At 36.3% G+C, this 23,348-nt stretch overlaps 1 protein-coding gene across 1 annotated transcript in view; it reads right to left on the reverse strand.

The window, feature by feature from the left end:
• Window positions 1–33: 33 nt before the first annotated feature.
• MACROD2 (mono-ADP ribosylhydrolase 2) overlaps window positions 34–23,348 on the reverse strand; it is a 2,426,984-nt gene continuing 2,403,669 nt past the window's right edge. Inside the window, exons 16-18 of the mRNA XM_007476657.3 lie at window positions 10,296–10,382; window positions 7,543–7,616; window positions 34–4,005 (exon numbers count right to left, since the gene is read on the reverse strand). Of these exons, the coding sequence (XP_007476719.1) occupies window positions 7,552–7,616; window positions 10,296–10,382 (152 nt within the window). The 3' untranslated portion in view covers window positions 34–4,005; window positions 7,543–7,551. The remainder of the gene's footprint in view (window positions 4,006–7,542; window positions 7,617–10,295; window positions 10,383–23,348) is intronic.

The raw sequence follows: 23,348 nt of genomic DNA on the forward strand, positions 1-23,348 counted from the left end.
ATAGTTCATCAATCTTACAAAGACACAAATCCGTCAATCTTATCCTCTTGAATAAGTTTTATTAGTATTCTGCATTAACAAATGTAGTATGAAGGCATCGGTTGTTTAAGGTTTTCAATGTATGGCACAGACAGAAAGAAACTAATAGATTTAGAAGCAATTCAGCACTTAAATGCTAGATTAACAAAGGAGGCACGTCTAATTCTATTTAGCAGTTTATACCAGCTATCAGAAGACGTTTTGCAAGCAACAGACTACATTTATTTGCATTAAGTAAAAACATATTTTGATCAAGAAAATTACATTTTTTTTCAGATTTTCCTTTATATCACAAATGTCAGGGTAAGGCAAATCCTTAATGAATCATATGATAAAAACCCTAGTCCCCAAGAAAATATATTAAACATATTCTGCTAACTTTGTAATTTTTCAAAGCAAAGCCGACATGCACCACATAGAGAGAAATGTCTTTTTTAATCAAGTGCATCAAGCAGAACGGTATTAATTCACAAAGAGGCTTTTCAGTGTTTCATAGAAAGATTTACAATTAGCTGCAGTGAATAATATGTGACCCAATATCACAGACAGTGCTTCAGATGTCTCCTTTGTGAGCTACTCTGAAAGAAGACTTGTCCATCATCTGAGCAGCCACCAACTAGAGGAATAATGCATTGTTTCTCCTAGATTGAGAACCTTTTTTAATTGGAACTATTATGTTGAAAGCTTATTTTGATACTCTGTATGCAAACATCACTAATGTAGGGTTTTATTCTCTTTCCCCTCCCCAACCCTCCCTGCCCCCCGCCCCCCCATGCTACAGTATGATTGAAATCTGGGTAGAAATCGACATACAGAATTCATGTGCGGAAGAACTAATTGACTTGGTATTTATTCTTTTACAAAGCCTATTCTATTAATTTCAGCAATTCTAGTGAAATGACAATTCACTGTGTCCATGTTATATTATATCACAGTAATAACTTGATAATTTTTATTTTTACTATTTCAATGAGAGTATAGTATCTTGATGAATTCTTTTTAAAAACAATAAAATCATAGAGTTAAACAGCAACTCTTGAAAATCTCTAAACCAAACCAGATAATAAATCCAAACAAATTTTATATTTGGGTTCATCGGATTGAATGGATTGGCATTCTTCCTAACTCTCTTAGTTTTCTCGATTCATTGCTTACTTTTTTATAGTATCCTTAGGCAGAAAACCCCAGATTTTAAATAACTACCCAAAGGTGCAAGGGAACCAAAGTTAAAAATAAGTATGGAGGAAATGACTCTCTTGGGTAATCAAGATAGCTTAGGTCTCAGACCTGGAGTATTAGTCAAGGTCATTATTTTCCATGTTGGTGGTTCCAAAGTGGGAGATTCAGAATCTTTCATCTTGAACCACTTTCAAGCCTGGTTCTCTATACCATCTCTCTCATGTTGTTTTCTGTTGTAGCTCATTACTGCAAGCGAATATCACCAACATTTGGTAGCCACGGGATAATCTGCTTGCAGCAGATTGCACTTGTCAAGCACTTCACAAGAATGACAGTGACTTTTTCAATTAAGTTATAAAGATGGCATAAAATAGAGAAAATATCAGAATTCATGTGGTATCATTTCTAGGACTATTTTAAAATCACTTTCTCCTTGCTTCTAAGGAAGCAATGTTTAATGGGGCTTGAAAAAGGATATCCTCATTCCTAGATCATTCACTGACACCACACAAGGGAATGGCCAAGCTAGGATTCCATGATGTCATTCGCAAGGGAATAGTTGTTTTGATGATGGGCTGCTTCAGCTGAAGATGAATTATGTGATAGTGAAATTGCTCTATGGGTGTTAGGCAGAAATACAGACTGTTAATTTTTAAAATGTAGCAAATAAGTCCAGAGGGGAAAACAAATTCAGGAAGCGTTGAAAGAAAAAAAAAAAACCAGGAAGAATATGTGTGTTTGTGTGTGTGTGTGTGTGTGTGTGTGTGTGTGTGTGTGTGTGATACACAAGCACTCATATACTTCTGTGTAAAGAGAAAAGGAAGGCTTCCTGTAGAGGCATGGTGAAAACCAATTCCAGCTTCAGTAGAATTTAAACCAAATGTCCAAAGAATGCTGATTAGTAAAGTATGCAACCTGACTGACTATATTTGGACATCCATCTACTACAATCTGCTTGTTTAAGGCAAAATATAAATGAAATATAGATTCCAAAGTACTTGTAAAAAGGTCTGGTCACAAGGAGCTTAAAGGGACATGAGGGAAACAAGATTAAGTTCTGGTGGAGGTACAGCCTGTTGGCGAGAAGGTTAGCTAAGGGTGTCAATATTGACTTCTGAGGGATTATAGTTAAAAAGATACTAGCACATATATATATACCTGAGCTCCTTCTCTGACTTTTTCATCCCTTGGTCCCACGGCCTCTTTAGCAGATGCTAGTCAGTCTCCATTCTGCAGAGAGAACTAGCCTCATAGACTATCAGAGCTGCTGTTCCTTTTTCACTGCTGTGCTCAGTGGTTGGCTGGGAGGAACCCAGCAACAAATTATTTTCAGACCTGGCCTAGTCAAGTAATGTAATGTCAAAACAAACCAGGAAGCAGAGACTGCAAACAGGAGCTCTAATTGCTTCTAACAGGGAGGGGGATGTGTTCTTCAGACCTTCAAACCTTGAAAACGTGCTGGGTGTTCTTTTGGGAACAGCATATCTTCTTTTTGTGAAAGGCATACTAATTTAATTTACTGCACAGTTTAAAGGAGATTCTTGCTCGTCCTTTTTTTCCTTTTTAATACCTAGTGACATTTGACCCACAGAGCCCTATACCCAATCATCTGGGGCAAGTGTCTCACTCAATTACATGAGGATGCATAATTATACACCCATCTGTTTTGGGAAGTAAAGCAGGAGGGATTTCAAGTGTAAGACCCACAGTCAACATTGGATGACTTCTAATTGGCATATGTCCTTATTTAATCCAGAGGTTAAAATACTAGCAACATCTAGATTAGTGCTTACTTAAATAAGCTGTGTTGCCACTGACTAGGGAAAAAAAAAACAAAACAAAAAACTACAGTCATTGGCACCATCTTGCCCTAACACCCAAGCTATGAGATAAGCAAATGCTAAGGATCTGTTGGGATAAAGGAGCCCTGTTGTAAATTTGTCTTGCTGATAAAATGAAAATCTTAGATCTACCTAAGGTTGAAGGTGACATGGGCTTGGAAAGGGGCTTTTATGATATTACTAGTTAAGCTCATCTTACTCTGTGTTTGTCTAAAAGCTTTTTCATCATTTAAAAATGAATGCCATGGAACTAATCTGTGGTGCTATGAGGTGTCCAATAAAATCTCATTTTCTATTTTATAGGTATCCAGATTTTTTTCAAAGGTTTAGTAAGTCGGTTTTGACCACTTCCTAATAACCTGTTCCCTACTTGATACTGTCTGTGGATTATGCTGCCGTCTAGCTCTATGTTTTCTGAAATTTTAGATTATGACACAGAAAGCTACCTTATTCCCTTCTGTTTTTTCAAAGAGACCACTGAATAACCTGCTTTACAAAGTCATGGAGAAAGCAAATCAGGAGACCAGAATATATATATATATATATATATATGTATATATATACATATGTATGTATATGTGTGTATGTCTAAGCTGTCCCATTATGACCCTGGGACAAAATTTTCAAAGGAAAGACATCAATATAGGGTCAGTGCCTTTAAAAAAAGAAATGGTTTACCTATGGGGCACCTGCCACCATACCCGAGGAAGCATCTTTCTCTATTGTCCTAGTCCCCTTCAAGAAGATAAACAGAACAAAATACAACTAGAAGAATCAAAGCAAAGAATCCCCTTCTCTTTGGACCCAAGTTCCCTCCCCCACCCACCCCTAGCCCTTATTGACACTACTTGGTGTCATCTCAGCCTCCACTTCACCGATGCCATCAGATGCCATACATTGCTAAGGGCTGCCATGTCATTTCATTCTTTTGCCTCATCTTGTTCATCTGTGGAAGACAAAGGAAGATGTTAAAATAAAGAGAAGGGTCCTATGGGGATATCTTTTTAGTACAGTTCTCTGAACATCACTGCTCCCTAAACATCTTCAGATAACATCTTATTTGACTAGCACGGGAACATGACTTTGGATATTTAAGAGACCATCATTGGTATGAGGTATCTCTAAGCAGCAAAGAAATACTTCCAAGAAATAAATGCCAGGCTGATGTAAGTTTGTACTCAGTGTGATGATTAACTGACGTTGTCCTCTAAGTAGTACTCCAGATCCCTATCTGTCTATGTATTAGCATGAACCAGCTCTAGACACCTCCTGTTTCATGCACATGCTCTAGATTCCAGGAACCACGCAGGCATAATGACAACATTTCTACAGTTGGATGAGATAATACCAGTCTAGAAAAGAGACCAGGAGGTGATGTGCTACATTGCAAATCCTTCTCCAGAAGCAATTCATGGATTATATATGTCATGTCCTCCAAAATCTTACAATAGAAAATTGATTATGTACTCATTTAGAATAGGTTCTGAATGATGGGCAAAGACACCATGTAGTTCTGAGGTCCTGGTGGTATTTCTCTGATGATTTTCAAAGTCTTTAAACCCCTCACCTATGCCCATAATATCTTTGTGTCTAATTTGGAGATAATCTCTTTTTGCATCTAGCTCTGAGGTTCCTTTTAATCTTCAACAGTTTATACATATAAAATTCAGGAAACTGACTTCTCTTCAGAACTCAGAAAACTCTAGTCCTCAATACATTCTAACTAATCTATTTATTCCATTCCAAATATGTCCTGAGCATTATTTGACCCATTTCAGCTCTAAAATTCATTCTACCTTGAGATGCATTTCTTGTGATTAAGGCCAGTTTGAGCTATGTACTACAAAGGAAAATGCCTGAAATAATAATAAAAAAAATGACTGTGTTGTAATGTAGGCTGATTAGAATCTCAGGAGAGGAGGGTCCATTAGCTATGGCAGCTATCTATGATTGCTGAATTCACAGAGCCACACACCATGCAGTGCCACAGAGACCATATGTAGATATTATTGTGAACAGCCATATATTTCTTTTATTTTCTCTGTGACTCAGAAATAACTGGTATGTTCCCATCAGCCTGGTATTTCTTCAAACTAATGCAGTGCCTTATTTCAGCCTTTTTCTCTCTCTTTACCTGAATATAAAACCACAGAGTTTTTGATTGCCTTAAGCTACCCTGAAATATACTGGTCTCTTTTGCCTAGATGGAGTGGACTTTCTGAGCTATCATTTTGTGTATGGCTTAATCTCCCCGATGAAAACCGAGAACCATGGGGTTGGTAAAGTGGAAGTACACTTCTCCTTGTATTCTTTGTGTCAGGAAATGGGCTGATACTTTTTATGTCATCAGTATAAAACAGTAATCTTCTAGGTATGCATAGCTGTGTCTTTGGTGGAAGGGCGGAAGATGTTATATGTAGAAAAGAATTTCACTATCCTCTCAACAGAATACCCAGAGATTAGAGTTATTCAGGGCCAAAATGAAGGGGAGAAATGCTGAAAAACAAGCATTTTAATACTTCAGATTTAGTCCTTTCCATTTTAAATAGAGATTTCTCTCCATGTCTATTTTTGTTTTCTTTCTTTTTCTTTGCTACATGGAAGGGCACTGTTAAAATATTAACCAGGAGAAAGGGGAAATCATGTATTGAGTTTAGTGGAATAGAGAGGAGTTCTTTCATTTTAAAAAAAAACACTCCTATTCTATAATATCAAGTGATGCTTTAATATTTAGCCTTGAATGTTAATTCTCTTAAGGCTGTACCTTCTTGAATATTTTCCTAGCAGAATTTGCTAATCCTGCTTCATGGGTGGAATACATCATGGGTAAGAGAATTCAATGACCATGATTTTGGAGCACTGAATGGAGAGAAGCAGTGATGTGATTTACAATTCAGGTGCATAATGGATTTTTCCATTGCTAAGTTTTTAGTCTAGAAATTGGACCATTTACAATTACAAATCTAGTTATTCTTCCATTTTTGTGCAAATTATGATCCTCCTATGTTTTTAAGGCTATTACTTATCAGGCTAAAACATAAAGAAGTCACCAAAAAGCAGAACTTACACAGTCCTCCTTTTGGTTCTTTTCAGTTTGTCCTTACAGGTTTAGAATGTCTGAGTTAACAGAGACCTCTGTGATCATCTGATCCAAGGCCCTTATTTCATAGTTGAAACAACTACTGAGAAAGGAAGTGATTCATTTAAATGAAGTGTCTCAAAATGAGTCTCTAACTCACCTAAATTAAACTCTAGAGGGCAGCTGGGTATCTCAGTGGATTGAGAACCAGGCCTAGAGATGGGAGATTTTCTGGGTTCAAATCTAGCCTCAGACACTTCCCAGCTGTGCAACCCTGGGCAAGTCAACCTAGATTGCCTAGCCCTTGCCACTCTTCTGCCTTAGAACCAATACATAATATGAATTCTAAGACAAAAGGTAAGGGTAAAATAATTAATTAATAAATCAATTAAACTCTAAACTATTTAAAGAATGGGGCTAGCTATGGAACCTGGACTAGAACTCTTCATTTAACTCCCAAGTCAGTTTTTTTTCCTCAACACATCACTACCCTAAGTAAATAAATGCAAGGAAAGAAATGTTGTAAGCTCATTGAGGACAGGGACTGCCTATCTTTTTCATATTTCTATCCTTTGTGCTTAAGGCTTGACACTTAACAGGAATTTCATAAATACTTATTATACTATATATGATTTCAAATTTCTTTAAAAATAATTCAGTAAACAGCTGATACAACAAGTAGATATCCTAATCATGGGCATTATCATTCTACCTGCCTTGATCCTTAGTTTTTCTATCTGGGAACAAATACCTGAGTAGTGTTGGTTGTTGTAGAATAAGACCACTATAAACTCTAAAGCATGTTATAAATGCAGATTAATTTCTTGTTTGAATATTATTTATTAATAATTATTAACCAATGCTATTTTATATTTATATATTTTATTAATAATTTATATATCTTTATCAATTACCAAATTAAATATATTAACACATTTTATTAATGATATATACTTATTAAACATAATTTATTTATAATTATCATTTATTATTAAATATAACTGCCTGCATTTCTAGAATCCTTTGCTTCTAAGAAAGGCAAAATCCTTGTGAGACATGATTTCATCATACTTCACACATACCGTAGGAGATGAGCAAGTGGGGAAAAAGTTTTTTTTGTGTCAAGGTTAAAAAAAAGTAAAGTACTCTAAAACTGTATTGGAACGTCTTACTCAAATCATTCAAAAATTTGACTCTAACATGATTCCCAATATATAAGGCATAGTTTATGATTCTCACTATAGAGTGGCGAGAATAGAAGGCTAATAAAATCCTTGACCCTCCCCATGACCACTACTGCAGAGAGGGTTAAAAAAGAAGCAAAGACCCATGCCATTTAACAACAATCCTTGCAGATACCTACTAAGATACCAATCAGACTCAAAAGAGGAAACAGAATCTTACCTGTTTGAGTTAATCTTCTTGTTGACTCTCTGTTGGGTCAGCAGTTATACTTTCAACCTGGCTATTCATTTCAACTGAAAGCAGAACAAAGACAATAAGTTAGACTTTTGTACTGGACCCCTCTCAAGTGGGAAGCAAACAGTCTGAACCTAAGAACTATTTTGTTCTCCATTTCTTATGCTTTTGATGATGGCGCATCTTTTTAGAGTCCCATCAATGCCATTAACAATGGTTTGGATAGCAGCAGGTTTCCTATAATATGTACCTATATAATACTGACCCTTTGCATTTGGGTCCATGCTTTTCACAAGTTAAATAATGAAATGAATCTTAAATCTGAGAATCCTGGGTCACGTTTACTGTAGTTTGTAGATTCATAGTACATGCTGAAGTAAGTCTCAATGAGACACACTGGAATGGCCTATTGATAGAATGTGGGGACCAAATTGACAAAGGACTCCTTGGTAAGAGGGCAAGCAGGTGTGTGGTGTCTGCACAAGCTTTATGCTTGTTTGGTAGTCTCATATTATTTCCAGTTTCAGCTGTCATTAAAATGCAGCGGTGAGTTAGAGAAACAATCTTCAGATTGTTAAGATGTCAGATGCATTCAAATCAGTCAAGATGGGACTTACATGAAATTAAATGGAAAGATTTTGCTTTAATGTGGAGTCTCCTGTTTTTCTTGGAAGGAGTACTTTTTCTTGACTGTCCCTGGGAGAAGTGGAATTGGCTCCCTTTTGCAGTTGAATTTACTGTCTAGGATGTCAGTTTGGCCTTGCAATGTCAAGAGTTATGCTTTTCAGATGAGGATTGGAGATCAGTCCTATAGGATGATGTAGGACTCCCCAAACCCCAAATGACATTTAAAATTTAGTGATAACTTTGAACTCCTGGTGTTAGCAGTTTGAGTACATTTCTTCTCAGCAGTGGAAACATTCAGAAATCCAAATAAATGAATAAAAAACAAGGAAGAAATTAGAAAAATTACAGTGCTGATGTGCTAGGAAGCTTGTAGCTTCTAAGGAGTCAATGCAATGCAATGCAATGTCAGTGGGCCTGTTAGCTTTTCCCTTTTTTGGTGCTCATAATTCAGAACAGGCACTCTGAAAATGCCAGCAGTGTGGCTACAGTGGATGCACACTGGAATAGATAATTTAAAAAAAAGCTAATCCAGATCATGTGGTCGCCATAAAACACGTGTTTTTACTCTATTGTGTGTATTATTTTGCAGGCTCATTTGCATAAAAATAGAATGCATAATCAGCACCATTGTCAGAAAGCCTTAGACACTCTGGAAGTCTCTAAGTGTCAGCCAGTTTAATTAGATTGATATTTTTCAAACATCAAAGCCTATATTAGGAACCAACAACCTGTAATCTCTTAAAAAAAATTATCCCCTCCAAAATGAACACTCCATCAAGGAAAAATAGCAGCAGATGCACTTGAAATCAGTACTGCAGAAAAGAGGTGGGGGCAATTTCGAAAGGGGGAGGATTATTACATTGGATCCTTCCCCTTGACTCCAGAATGCTATTTGCTTTTTTCCCTCAGGCTTAGTCCCAAAAAATGTGCTGAGGAATCTCAGTTTCAACTCTATGGAAGAATGCTGCAATAATAAAGTTGTTTTTTAAATACTCTCGGGGTGCCCAGGCCCTAATTGTCATAACCCCAACCTAAGAAAAGGGGCAGAGAATAGCATCAATGGAATGGCAGGTCTTTCTGATGAGAATCAATGATGACCTTTTCTTCCAGTGGGAAATCCTGTTTGAGCTACCATTTAGAAAGGTCATTTCCCTCTTTTGCCTGCAGTCTTCTCATGATTACTTTCATTATGAACTCCCTCTGTCTCTCCTGTAGGTTTCCTGGTCCTCTCTACCTTTGCAAACAAGAAACCAAATAACAGGACCTATAAACAGGTAAACATAACATCATCCCGCCATACTTCTTTTCTGGCTTTTCTTCTAGATCTCATTAAGGAATAGATTCGAATATTTATTAGACCATGGATGTTCAAAGGACAATATTTCAAAAGTAAAGGACGGACCTTCATTCAAGGACATTTAGGAACTCCATGGTAGAGATATGAAAATGTTTGAAGTTTAGAAATGGGTCAGAAGCTTATAAAACATATCTCTGTTTCTACGTTGATATCCTTTGTATGTAAATATTGAGAAATTCTGTTAAAAATGTTAAGTGCTTGTCAAAAGGTCTCCTATTATTCTTCCTGTGTTTGGACAGAGCACCTTCCTCCCAGAGTTGCCATCTACCTCTCTCGTTGGGTAGGAGGATCAAATGAGATAACATTTGTAAAGAGCTTAGCACAATTCCTAACACAAAATAAAGGTACCAAATAGATGTTAGTTATATGGATTATAAGTTCTGTCTTATGAGGGTCCAGTATCATAACCAGGACCGGACAATGAGGACTCTGCCCTGAGTTCCATATTACAAAGAAAGGGGAAGGGTATTTACTCAAAGTCAATCATGTAGTTTCCATCCTATTCGGTCCTGAAAATTGCTCCTACACACTCAGTATTAAGCGGCATGGATGAACTAGCTTTTTACTAGCAGCTACTTTAAAAAGCTGCATTTTGATGAAAAGTCTAGAAGTAAATGGCTTCTGAAATTTGACTTGCTATTGCAGAGCATGTTGGTTCATTGAACAGATAGTAGTTCCTTGATTCCTAAAACACACATTGGGAAAATAGGCCAGATTTGTATTTTATGAGACTTCAAAGAGCTCAGAACCATACCATCATGGCTTGCAGTGTTTTCCACAAGGCAGGCATCTCCAGCACCAACTTGCTCTGCTGATGGCTTCCCTTCTTGCAAAGCTCCTTCTGATGTGCCAGAGTTTGGGGGTTGGAGGTGGGGAGGAGAAAGTGGAAGACAAAATTGCCAGTTAATGAAGAATTCCAATAGTTATTTAGCTATTCTTTTGCTGCCCTTAACCTCTTAAGCTTAAACACCTTTGATATTGGGCAACATTATGCCTCTTCTCTACTTTGTGCAGGAAAATGAGGAAAAGAGTATTATGGGGGGTAGAGGGTTTAACTGAATCTCTTCAGTGATTTCCCCTCATAAATTCTCCTTAATCTGGAAGATTAGTATCAATACCGATTTGCAAATTTTCAAGTTGAAAAAAGAATACCAAGGAAGCAGGGAAACATGGCATAACACAAAAGACTGTAACTAAAATTAAGGGTTTTTTTGATTGAACATTTTTAACTTAAAAAAATCTAAACAAGCAAACAAAAAAGCTAGTTTGCCTTAGGCAAGCCTAAAAGCTGGAAAAACCCAATGTCATGGAAGTAAAGTTTGGAGAAAGACTACAAACAAATTGCTTTTTCATTTCTATATAGAGCTTTAAAAAAATCTTATTTAGGACTGCAAATAGAACAACCTTTAGTTAATTTCCATCATGATATTTCTCTACCTGAGCAGCTTCAAAATCTTTTTTCATCCATTTCCTGTAACTGCAGTTATATACTATGTTTGACTTTCTCATTGCAAGGATCTGTTTGCAATTGTGAGAAATGTGACCTTTTCTAATAGTTTTTTGCAGTGGAACATCAATTATATCTTAAAGACTCCTTCCCACTGGGGTATCAGCATATGTACACTCACATTTAGAGAGGTAAAGTTCCAGGGAAAGATGACCATTTTCAGAGGTAGTCTCAACGGAAGTTAGAGATGGAAGGAAAATCATTTAGTTTCTCCTCCTCATTTTAGAGATGAGGAGATTGACCTTCAGAGTCACAAAATGCCTTGTTCACTGCACTGCAAATGAGTAATAGAGCTGAGATTTGACCCCAGGCCCTGAGACTTAAAATCCAATGCCCTGGCACTACAAAACTTCCCTTGTGATTGGAAACGGCTCTACTAGGGAACCAGAGACATGAGAGAGAGGATACAGATGTAAGGCATGCTGCACAGATGGAATTAATAGACTTTGGTAATTAATTGGATAGGAGAAGATAACCCTAAAGTTTTAAACATAGGAAATAGATGGGAGTATAGACAGAAACAGTGAAGTCAGAAGCAGGAACACATTTAGGAGGAAAGATAACAAATCTGCTTGTACCCATATTGAGTTTATGGTACTGGTGGGACATACAGGTGATTTCCTAGAGGGAGATAAAGAGATAACACATCTGGACTTAAGAAGATGGGTTAGGACTAGAGAGCAGCTTAAATAATCACTAGACTTAATCCACTAGCAACTCTGAAAATATGGAACATATATACTTCATGGGGTAGAATATTTGGAAATTACTGTAAGCGATTATCACTTGTTGGGTAATTTCTCCTTATATTATAGAAATAGGAATAAGGATAAGTCTGGTGAGGCACCACATGCTGTATACATCTCATGTTCTCAGTACACTTAATATCCTATATTTAGGTTTTATAGTTATAGTAGAAGACTAACTCATTTGACATTTAAGTTTGCAGTATACTATGCATTAGAGAGTATTATCCAATAGCAACCTGTGAAATAGTCTGTATTAGACATTGTAAATACCTTGAGAAAAGGGAAAAGAGAGGAAAGAATCTTTGAGAGCTAAAGGGGAGTAAAGGCATCCTGAGGCTGGAGGGAATGGACAGAATGGGGAAGTTCTCAAGTCAGGAACATATAGTACTAAAAAGGACTTACTATAAATAGTAAAGAAAATGTGAAATTATCAATTAATGAGATGGGATGACAAGAAATGCTTTCTGAGTACTATTACAGCTTTTTTTTTGTAAAAAAACAAAACAAAACAAAACCTTACCTTCTGTTTTAGAATCAATATTCAATTAGAATCTGTATTGGTTCTAAGACAGAAGAGGAGTAAAAGTCAGGATTAAATGACTTGCCCAGTGTCATATAACTAAGAAGTGTCTGAGGACAGATTTGAATTTAGGAACCCATCTCTATGCCTGGTTCTCTATCCATTGAGCTGCCTAACTGTCCCACAAAACAGTTTATAATAAACGTTCATTCATTCAATTTTCTTATCTATAAAACGTCATGAAGAATGCTCTGCAAGCTACAAAGCACTCATAAATATGAGTTCTCAAGTCTGTTGTTAAATCATTTTGATGTGGGAATGAATATCTGATTTTATAATGTAAGGCTTTGGGAAAATGGCATTTGCTAAAAAGAAATTCACTTGTGAATAGATTTACTTGAATAAGTCTTTGATGCAGAGTGTAGGATATTCTTAGTCACATGGCTATCTTCAGAATAAAACATGGACAGGTATCAAATAGTGAGATGGGCTAGTCATGTAGGGAGATCGAGGCATAACCTCTGGACAAGAGAAGACTAGTAATGTTTTCCACATTTTTTTCTGAGTTACCATTTTTATTAGTATATAATCTAATATGTAACAGAGCAATGCCAAGAAGGCAGGCAATATGATATTGGCTGTACATATATTATCATCTTCTATATATTTCCCTGTTTATCATGTTGTAAAGCAAGACATATATTGCTTACACTGGAGAAAAATTCATGGAGGAAATGAAGTGAAGAATGGCATGTTTCGATCTGCATTTAGACTCTGTCCCTTCTATGGTGGTGGATATCTTTTTCCATCATTTAAAAACTACCTAGAGGAAGACTTCCAGCAAACTGGATAGTTATGTCCTTCTATGGAATACTTAAAGGGGGGTTACACACAAAATGAGAAGGTTTAGATTGGTTGTAATCTGTATTGTTGAAAGTAGTAGCCACATCATTAAGACAATGGATGCACCAAAGTATATAAGCCTTCCAAATTACATGTGACTGATTGAGGTTAATACAAAGGAAAAGGACATCTAATTGTTAGCAATTATTTTTCCTTATTTCAAACCCAAATTTGTCTTTCTTCAATCTCCTATTTATCAGCCAGTTTCACTTTACACTATCCTGTGCCCTTGATTCTCATCTTGTCTTGACATCTCTTATATAAGGGATTCATCCCTGCCCTTGCACTGCCAAATTCCAGCACCTACTTGTATGTTGATAAAAACTGACAGAAGAAGGTACACAAACTCTACTATGCTTACTGAGTTCACCATAGATTTATGCCATTTAATCTCAGTTGGGCTCTCACTGCTGCACAAGAATCCTTTTATTCTCTTTTGATTGATTCTCTATCTCGATCTACACAGTTTTTGTTTTATAACTTCTTTTCCTTCCACAATCTAACTACTCCATTCCCACTGTACTCCTGATCACCAGAAGTCTTGCTTTATATATTACCAAGAATATAGAAGACATTGGATGTCTCTACTTTAATTTCAAATTGCTTAGACATACTATCCTATTCTCTCTTACTCCTTCTTCTTGCCAAGGCTAATCCTTCTCTATATGTCTCTCATCTTTCCTTTATTTATCCTCTTGGACATCACTCCTTTGATCATCTCTTCTCTCTCTAATTTGGCTTTCCCTTTATCCAAATTTATTCCCTTATTTTCTTTTTCTCATTTTGTTGCTAAGAAATTGAGGTAATAATTATTGATTTTTGCAAAATTTCTAGCCCCTATATCAAATACTAGTGATAATGGACATCCTTGCTTTACCTCTGGTTTTAGGGCTCAAGTTTATTCTTATTACATATAATACCAGCTGTAGATTTTAAATAGATTTTACTTATCACATTAAGAAAATTCTATTTACTCCCATGTTTTAGTGTTTTTTTTTAAATAGAAATGAGTACTGTATCTTGTCAAGAACTTTTCTGAATATGTTGGTATGATTATATGAATTTTGTTGTTATCAATATGACCTATTATGTTTACAGTTAACTCATCTCTTTTCCTAATCCCTATTTTTATAAAGGGTCATTGCTGTCCTGTCAACCTGGTTTGTATCATCAGTGCCATCCTTAAATCTTCATTCTCCCAGAGGAGAAAGAGGGAATGGTGGTGGAAAGGTCTGACTAATAGTAATAATAGATAATATTTATATAGGACTTTAACCTTTATAAGCACTATTTAGATATTAACTCCTTTAACTAGTACAATAACAAGTAGGTATGATTATATCCCCATTTTATAGATGAATAAATTGAAATTGAGAGAGGGTGCCTGAATTATCCAAAAATCACATAGCTAATAAGTGTTTGAGGCAGGATTTGAATTCAGGTTTTTTTCTGATTCCAAGTTCAATACTTTATTTCCCCAGTCACCCAGTTGCCTTAGTTTATTTTTCAATTAGCTGGATTAAGGTGAAGGACTAAAGTAAAAATTCCTTAAGAGATCACAAGCTTCAATAGGACCTGAATAATGGCAGGTAGTGATTGGCGTCTCTCTGTCTGTCTACTATTTCTGTTTTTCTATTTGTTCATTTGTCTCTCTGTCCATCTGATTTTCTCTTCTGTAAAAGGAGAATGCCTTTAAAAGGCATGTAAAAGGCCACAATGGGATTTCTACTATCACTCTCTTTCCTCAGGATTTTGGCCTCTCTGTTCCTGGTTGAATTCTTTGTTCATGGCTTCTGCTGAGAAATCAATACTCTAAGGAGTCTCCTTCCCATTGAGGTTATATAGCCTCCCAAAATGGGTCTTGGTCTTGGTCTTTTCTTTTTTCTTTCCTGTTCTAGGCAAAAGGATGGAGCACCTTATGTTGTGAGTTTTCTAAAGGCCAGGAGAACAAATCCACAGGAATGAGAGGAAGAGTGCATAGGCATCATCAGATTGACAATTGGATCAGGGATCAAAAAGGTTAAGAGCTTCTGGTCCAGGTTGGGGGGTGTGTGTCAAATTAAAAAACAGATATCTGTGAATATTGACCTAGAAAATCACCAATTGACATATTTGTATTTTGTTGTTGTTTTTCATTTTAATTGTCAAACATTCACCAATTACATTTTAATATGGTTGGTGTAGTACTTAGGGAGTTTTCCAGCTACATGCCCACCAGTTTGACACTTCTGGTGAGGTGGTCCATAGCCTATCCCTCCAGTGATATTGTTTCTGCTTCTTCCTTTACTAATTATCAAACAAATATAATTTCTTTCCACAGGTTCCTTTTTCATTAGGATCTGTACCTAAGGAATTTGATTCTTTACTTGATTTAATAAATATTTACTTATTGATATTCATCCAAGAAAGACATTTTATTCCTCAAATAAATTAAAGAAACTAAACCTAACTAAGCTTATTTAAAAAAAATTAACCACTAAACCTTATTTAAAATGCAAACATAAAAATGAGAGAAAAATAACATATTGCTTTTGTTGTTGAGAAATTAGGCTATGCCTAGGTCCATCTGTGTATGTATGGGATGGTTTCTGGATTTCTTCACAGAGATAGTCTTTTCATTCAATGAGACTTTAGTCTATTTTCATATATTACTTGTGGGTAAATTATATTCTCTGTGAGTCAAATTTCCAGCATAAATTCTAGCCCATAAAGTCTCAGTGATATCATCAGAATCTCTAGATTTTCCTGTTTATTGCTTTTTCTTTTTGCATTTGTATGTAGATAGCTGAGGGAGACCAGGGATTTAAGTGTTAGTTTTCTTGGCAATAATCTTTCATGAATTACTGGTCTTCTGCTGTACCATTTACTCTGTGGTACCAGACTTGCCAGATCTTCAGGGACAATTTATTCTTTCCATTCCTTTCAGTTTAAAGTTCTCTCATTCAGGCTCACATGATGGCAAGCAAATATGTTTTTCCCAGTCCTTACTATGTACAGTCCTTTTCTTCCCAAGAGCCTACCATTTCTATGTTTTAAGTCATGACTCAGTAACCTGAATCCAATACCAGACATCATTTTTATAACTGGCTGGCCACTTTCTAAAGCTGCCTTTCTTTACTGATTCCCCTATTTTCGATCAGCAGTAGTGATAACACCAACTATGCAATAACTTGTAGTCATTACAAATATTATCTACATTTTACAGATGAATAAATTGGAGCTTGGAGATTTGCCTACAGTAATCATGCTAAGTATAATAAGGGTCTGAGATTTAAATATAGGTCTCCTGCCTCTCAGCCTAATGCCCTTTTCATTATATTGCTCTCTCTTAAGAGCAGTAGTGGTCTCAAATAGATCCTTACCTAGCAGACTCAGCTCTCACCTCCTTTCAATGGCTCCTGAGCTATAGAGGAGCTTCTTAGGAGACAGCAATGCTTGAGTTCTTTGGATTTATTTATGAAAGAGAAACAATGCAAAGAGCAATAGACAGGTGAATTTCCACTTGGTTTCGCTCAGTACAGCACCCCTTTCTCTCCATGCCAACTCTAGCACCCTGTCCTAGGCTTTAAACATTAGATGAGAAATGACATTATCAATGTAATTTAAGCAACTGTCAGGGAAATGTTTGCTGATGCCAAAAAAGCTTTCCAGTGGGCCATCAGTTTAAAAGGGTTTCCTCCCACTACCTCCACCATGGGGTAAATTATCATCCACAAAGTAAAACAGGAAAGCTTGAAGACATCTGTGATTTTGTGCTCTGCATGCTAGTAAACTCCTGAAGAGAAACTGTCTCTAATGGCAAACCCAAGATTGCCTTATAACTAGAAAGATTTTCCTTTGTTGACTATTTCATACCATTTGGCCTATATTTTTGAGGTGCCTAACCCAACATTGCCTTAAATACTCTAATAAATGAGGGACTCAGAATTTTATTGATATAGGGCTCTTTCCATTCCAGTCTTTCTTGGTCTTAGTAGAACTGTTCTTGTGAGGAGCAAAGGATAAGAAATAGTATTCCTCTATGGTAACCGAGTGCCAAAGCTCTCTGGCCCTTGGATCACATATATGGATGTATAGACATACATGCATGCATGTATTAATTTGATGGTATTAAGCTTGAATTCCACTAGAAAAAATTTGAAGACCTCAGAGTCAGCCCTACTTTGTGATGAGGCATCAGAAGGAGAGTTTAAATGTAGATTCTAATCCTCTAAACACAAATGGAATACCTTTTTTGTTTGTTACTCAAATGGAAGCATGTTTTAAATGAATTTACCAAGTATCTGAGGGTAAACATACATAAATCTGTCTTTATTTGTAAAATAAAATGGAGAACAGAAGCCATTATATAGATGTTTAAAGTAAAAAAAAGAAGTTTTCTGCCACTATTATCTGGATCTTCAAGCATAAGTAATTTGGGACAGGATTTACTTGACTAATTTCTTCAATGCTCTATTTATTTTTTTTGTGTGTAGATGCTCATTGATACTTCTCTTCATTCTACCATATCCCTATAAAAATCTTATCTTTGATGTGACCATATTGACTGATACATAATAGAAAGGTGAAAATGTTTTGATTTCATTCTCTCCATCTTAAACTAGCTTTGGGAAATGATAAATCTCCAAAAAATAAATTGTGCTAGTGATACCCAAGATCTTGTTTTAAAAAGCAACCTTTTCAAAGGTATGACACTTAATCCTATATAAATATATAAAGAAAGAAACTATAGTCAAACAGATTAAGGACCTGGAATGGAAATCAGGAAAACAGACCTTACAATAATGCCCCTGAGTGACTTTGACTAAATTTTTTAGAATTTCACTGCTTTGATTATCTCACTTGTTAAATAGGCATAAAATATATTTCTCATTTAATTTATTAATAATTCATCAGGATGAAGTAAAACAAGTCATTATTCTGACTATTATATTTATGCTTCATAATTTTAATATATCTGTGGTCTCATCTCAAAGACTGAAACCTCTCCATGCCTTCCAATTATGCATGATTCTTGTCAATATTGTAGTGGTTAAGACAGTGGACTTATAGTCAGGAAGAACTAGATTCAAACAGTGTCTCAGACATTTCCTAACTTAGTAACCTTGGGCATATCACTTAATCTCTCTGTCCCTTAGTTCCCTCATTTGTAAAGTGAGGGTGGTTAGACTCAATGATTTAAAAGATTCCTTTTGGTTCTAAATATGTGATCCTCTGCTCTACTATGTAGGATCCACCCAATTGAAGAGGTCTCCCAAAGCTCTATCCTGGGCCCTCTTCTTTCTGCCCTACATAATATTTTGCTTGATGGGAGCTTATCAGCTCCCAAGGAATCAATTATCATATTTGCAAAAATGATTCTCAAATTTGCTCATCCAGTTCTAACTTCAGTGCTGATCTCTCATCTTGCATTTCTAACTGACTCTTAGACATCTTGAACTGAATATCTTTTAAACATCTAAAACTCAACATGTCTAAAACTGAACTCAATATTTTTCTCCTCCTCTCCTCCTAGCTCAGGCCTCTTCCCTGTTACTGTTGAGGGTACCACTATTCTTTTGGTCATTTAAACTTAAAACCTAGGTGTTATTCTTAACTCCTCACTTTCTCAACATCTATTGAATCATTTGTAAAATCCTGACATTTTTACATTTAAGACATCTCTAATTTATACCCTGTCATCTCCTTTAATACTGTCATCAACTCTGTACAGGTTCTTGTCATCTCATGTGTGGACTGTTGCAATAGCCTTTTGATTGCTCACTTGACCTCAAGTCTACTCCTATCTGTCCTTCACTCAGTCTTCAAATTGATCTTCCTGAAAGGCAGGTATGACTATGCAAGCCCCCCTTGTCCTCCATTTGATGAATTCCAATCATGTCCTTGATTTTCTTGATCAAATATAAAATCTTTTGTCTGACTCTCAAAGCCATTTCTATATGGAATCCTTCCAACCTTTCCAAAACTCTCACACCTTATTCCTCTTCATGTGTTCTGTTTTACAGTGACGCTGGCTTCCATTATTTTCCTTGAACTTAACATCCTATAATGACTCTCCTCCATGCTTGGCATTCTCTTCTTCCTTGTGTCTATTTCTTGGCTTCTCTGGTTTCCTTCAGAGAGAAGTCTTTCCTGATCTACCTTAAAGCTAATGTCTTCCTTCTCCAGTTTACCCTGTGTATATATATATAGTATGTACATAGTTGTATGTTTTTTTTCACCATTAGACTTTGATCTCCTTAAGAAGAGGGAATATTTATATATACATATGTATGTGTATATATATATATATATATATATATATATATACATAGTATCCCCAGTGTTTAGAAGGGATTTATTAGATAATAAGTACTAGTTAAATTGACTTAAAAATTTCCTGACATACTGATTTGCACTCTCAAATAGTTTATTTTCATGGCTGGGAAGACTATTGATATTAATAACTGCATTGCTACTATAGGGGAGAGGACTTATCTTGGAGGATTTTCTCTGTGTTTGGCATAGGTCAACTCTTATTGGTGTCATACTAGGAAATTAAACTAAGCTTATGAGTAGGAAGAAGAAAGAGTAGGAGTAACTGAAATAGAAAAATAAATGAGTAAGGAAAGAAGTAGAAGGGAGACAGGTTTAAGGTAGAGCGAAATCTGCTAAGCAGCAAAACAGAAAACAGGAAATGCTTAAATTGGTTGCTATATGTTTTCGTCTTCTCCACCTCATTATTTTACAACAGAGCATGTGAGAAGTCACAGGTTATGTTTCTTGCTGCCAATGACAGAAATCAATGGGAGAACCAGTGTTAGGACTAAGATATCTGTAGGAGAGAAGAAAAAGGAGCCTCAGAGCCATAACAGACCATATGGAAATGGGCTCAGGATGAAGGTTCAGTCTGAGATGTGTGGACTTTCTAGGACTTTGAAGTCCTGTTTATACCTATATTCATTTTAGTTCATTTGACCACCTAGACTGGGTGGCCAAGCAAATTCATGTGTGCATGCTTGAGAGGAGGAGATGGGATTGCATCATTCTTTATCCTGACATGCATGTGGAACAGGTTTTATTCAAAGAGCTTCTTCCTGCTGTGCAATAAAACTGAGTGCCACAGAGAAATGAGTCCATTTCACATAAACAGCAGAATCTGATCAAAACTAGAACTGCCTCAACAACCCATTTATTTCAGTTTTTCCTCCTTTTGATTGCCACTGATGGAAACACAAACAAGAGGTGAATTTCAGGGTTCCTAGCAGGAGATAAAAGAGCTAAAATGGAAGGAGGCTGGGACATTCAGGACTTTCATTTTCAATTACCATTTGCAGTTGTCCTGCAGAAAGGCTTGATTATCATACCATTCTGTAGGTTGTGGGGAAGGCAGGGGAAGGGAAGGCATGAGCAGTAAAGGAAGCTGGTCCTCTAGCAGGAGACAAAAGATGCTCTGATGAATACAGAGTATGGCTAACCAGATTTTAACTCTATTAATATTTAATGAAAAGTGGGAAGACCCCTTAAGCCTTTCCTGTGAAATTAGCCTGGAGATTGGACTGTGTTAGTCATACTAAGCAACAATCAAATTCTTTTTTGGAATGTGTCAGTTATCTTTAAGAGTGGGATGATTTCTAGATTCGATGAAATTAGCCAAGGTACTAAAATTGGGTAGGAAGATCAGAGTCATCATTATTTTGCTATCCAAGAAGCATGTATGGTATGTACAAATTAACTTTTGAAGGCAAATTCCATTGGTAAGGTTTGGAAAGGGAGATTTGACAATCCTTTGACAAAGATTCTGGGACATTCCAGGACACCACTGGTGGTTAAGGATAAAAGTGAGTTTGAGGCAAGGAAGAGTTCCACATTGATGTAGCTTTAGAGGATGAGAACAAGCTTTATTGTAGTTTCCTGTTTGAATTATCCTTGCTTAACTAAGTGTTAAACTCAGTTCTTTGAACTTGGTGCCATAGCCATCTAAATTTTGGCATCCTGAGCTATGGAAATGTAAGAGAAGAGGCTAGCAAATCAAAAGATAGAGTTTCAGGTATGGAATCAGGAAGACTTGAGTTCAAATTTGGTCTCAGCCACTCACTGGCTATGTGACTCTGGGCAAGCCACAAAACCCCTTTGCCTCAGTTTCTTCATATGTAAAATGAGCTAGAGAAGGAAATAGAAAACTAATCTAGTATTTTTTGCCAAGACAACCCCCATCAGGGTCACAAAGAGTCAGATTTGACTGAAATAGCCAAACAAACAAATTACTTTGACAACAATACTGAAAAACATATCACAGAATATGGAACATGAAACATTTACACATGTATAACCCATAAACTCAAAGAACCTGAGGCAGCTATTATTTCATGTTCCATACAGTCATAATTTATTATTCCTTTGTAGCTCATTAATTGAAAGAGGTGGCAAAATACATTTGGTTCTCCTCTATCAAGACTCACTAAGGTTTGTTATCCATATGTAGAATCCATACCTAGGTCAATGGAGATCAAATACACATCTAATGAGGGATAACAGTCTGTCAACACAAACATGGGATTGTGAATTAAAACTGAGCCATTAGGGGATGCTTTGTTATGGTTCAAATTGCACTTATCCAAGTCCCCAACATTATTCAGAATGACATTTATTGCATTTTAATAGAGTGGCTCCTATAGCCATGTCATAATCCCAAGGAAATGCCATTCACAGGGAAAATCTTAGTGGAAATTTCCCCACTAATTTTCCATTCATGCACTAGGAATCATATAATGTTTCATACTTAAAACCTGGGTTTGTTATAATAGAAAAAAAACAAAGAAAATATGGGATATGGAGAAGCATACAATTGCCAAGTCTTAAGATAATAATGACTGAAAGAATGATTCCTTTGGAGAGATTAGGAGGGTAAAGACGAATTAACATTTGGGCTCCAAGGGATATTCCTTTCCTCCTATAGATTGCTCATTAAACTTCTTCCCATGACAAGCTCTCTCTCTCTCTTTTCCAGATGTCTTTCTACTAAACTATTACAGAATCTACTAAACTATTACAGACCTAGCAAAGAGACAAGTCACAGGCAACATACAGTGTAAGGTACATTGGCTCTAGTATCAAATGGCCTAGATTAATATAGTACCACTAATAATACTGTGTGACCTTTAGTAAGTCCCTTTATCTGTCTGGTTCTCAGTTTCTTAACCTATCAAATGACAGGGATAGATTGTGTGACCTTTTAGGTCTCTTCCATCCCCATATCTATGATCATATGAACACTTTATGTCCTCCCATAAATTTACAACATGGTAAATACCATTCCTCAGTTAATTAATTACTTTAAAATTGTGATTATATTCATTTATTCAATTAATTTAGGCTATTTTCCATGGTTACAGGGTTTATGTTCTTTTCCTTGCCTCCTACCTACCTCCTTCTGTGGCCAATGAGCAATTCCACTGGGTTTTACATGTATCATTGATCAAGACCTATTTCCATATTAATAATATTTGCAACAGAGTGATTGTTTAGAGTCTATTACCCAGTACATGTCACCATGTAATCAAGTAAGTATTTTTCTTCTGTGTTTCTTTTCCCACAGTTCTTTCTCTGAATGTGGATAGTGTTCTTTCTCATAAGTCCCTCAGAATTGGATCATTGCATTGCTGCTAGTAGAGAAGTCCATTATGTTCGATTGTACCACAGTGTATCAGTCTCTGGGTATAATGTTTTCCTGGTTCTGATCCTTTCACTCTGCATCAATTCCTGGAGGTCATTCCAGTTCACATGGAATTCCTCCAGTTCATTATTCCTTTGAGCACAATAGTATTCCATCACCAACATATACCACAATTTGTTCAGCCATTCCCCTATCGAAGGGCATCCCCTCATTTTCCAATTTTTTCTACCACAAAGAGTGAGACTATAAATATTTTTGTACACATTTTAAGGGCAGGCAGTCATTTTAAAGCCCTCTGGTCATAGTTCCAAATTGCCCTCCAGAATGGTTGGATTAATTTACAAGTCCACCATCAGTGCATTAAAGTGCCAACTCTGCCACATCCCCTCCAACATTTATTACTTTCCTTTGCTGTCATATTAGCCAATATGCTAGGTGTGAAATGGTACCTCAGAGTTGTTTTGATTTGCATT

This window comes from Monodelphis domestica, chromosome 1, assembly GCF_027887165.1.
Source record: "Monodelphis domestica isolate mMonDom1 chromosome 1, mMonDom1.pri, whole genome shotgun sequence".
NCBI classification, from domain to species: Eukaryota; Metazoa; Chordata; class Mammalia; order Didelphimorphia; family Didelphidae; genus Monodelphis; species Monodelphis domestica.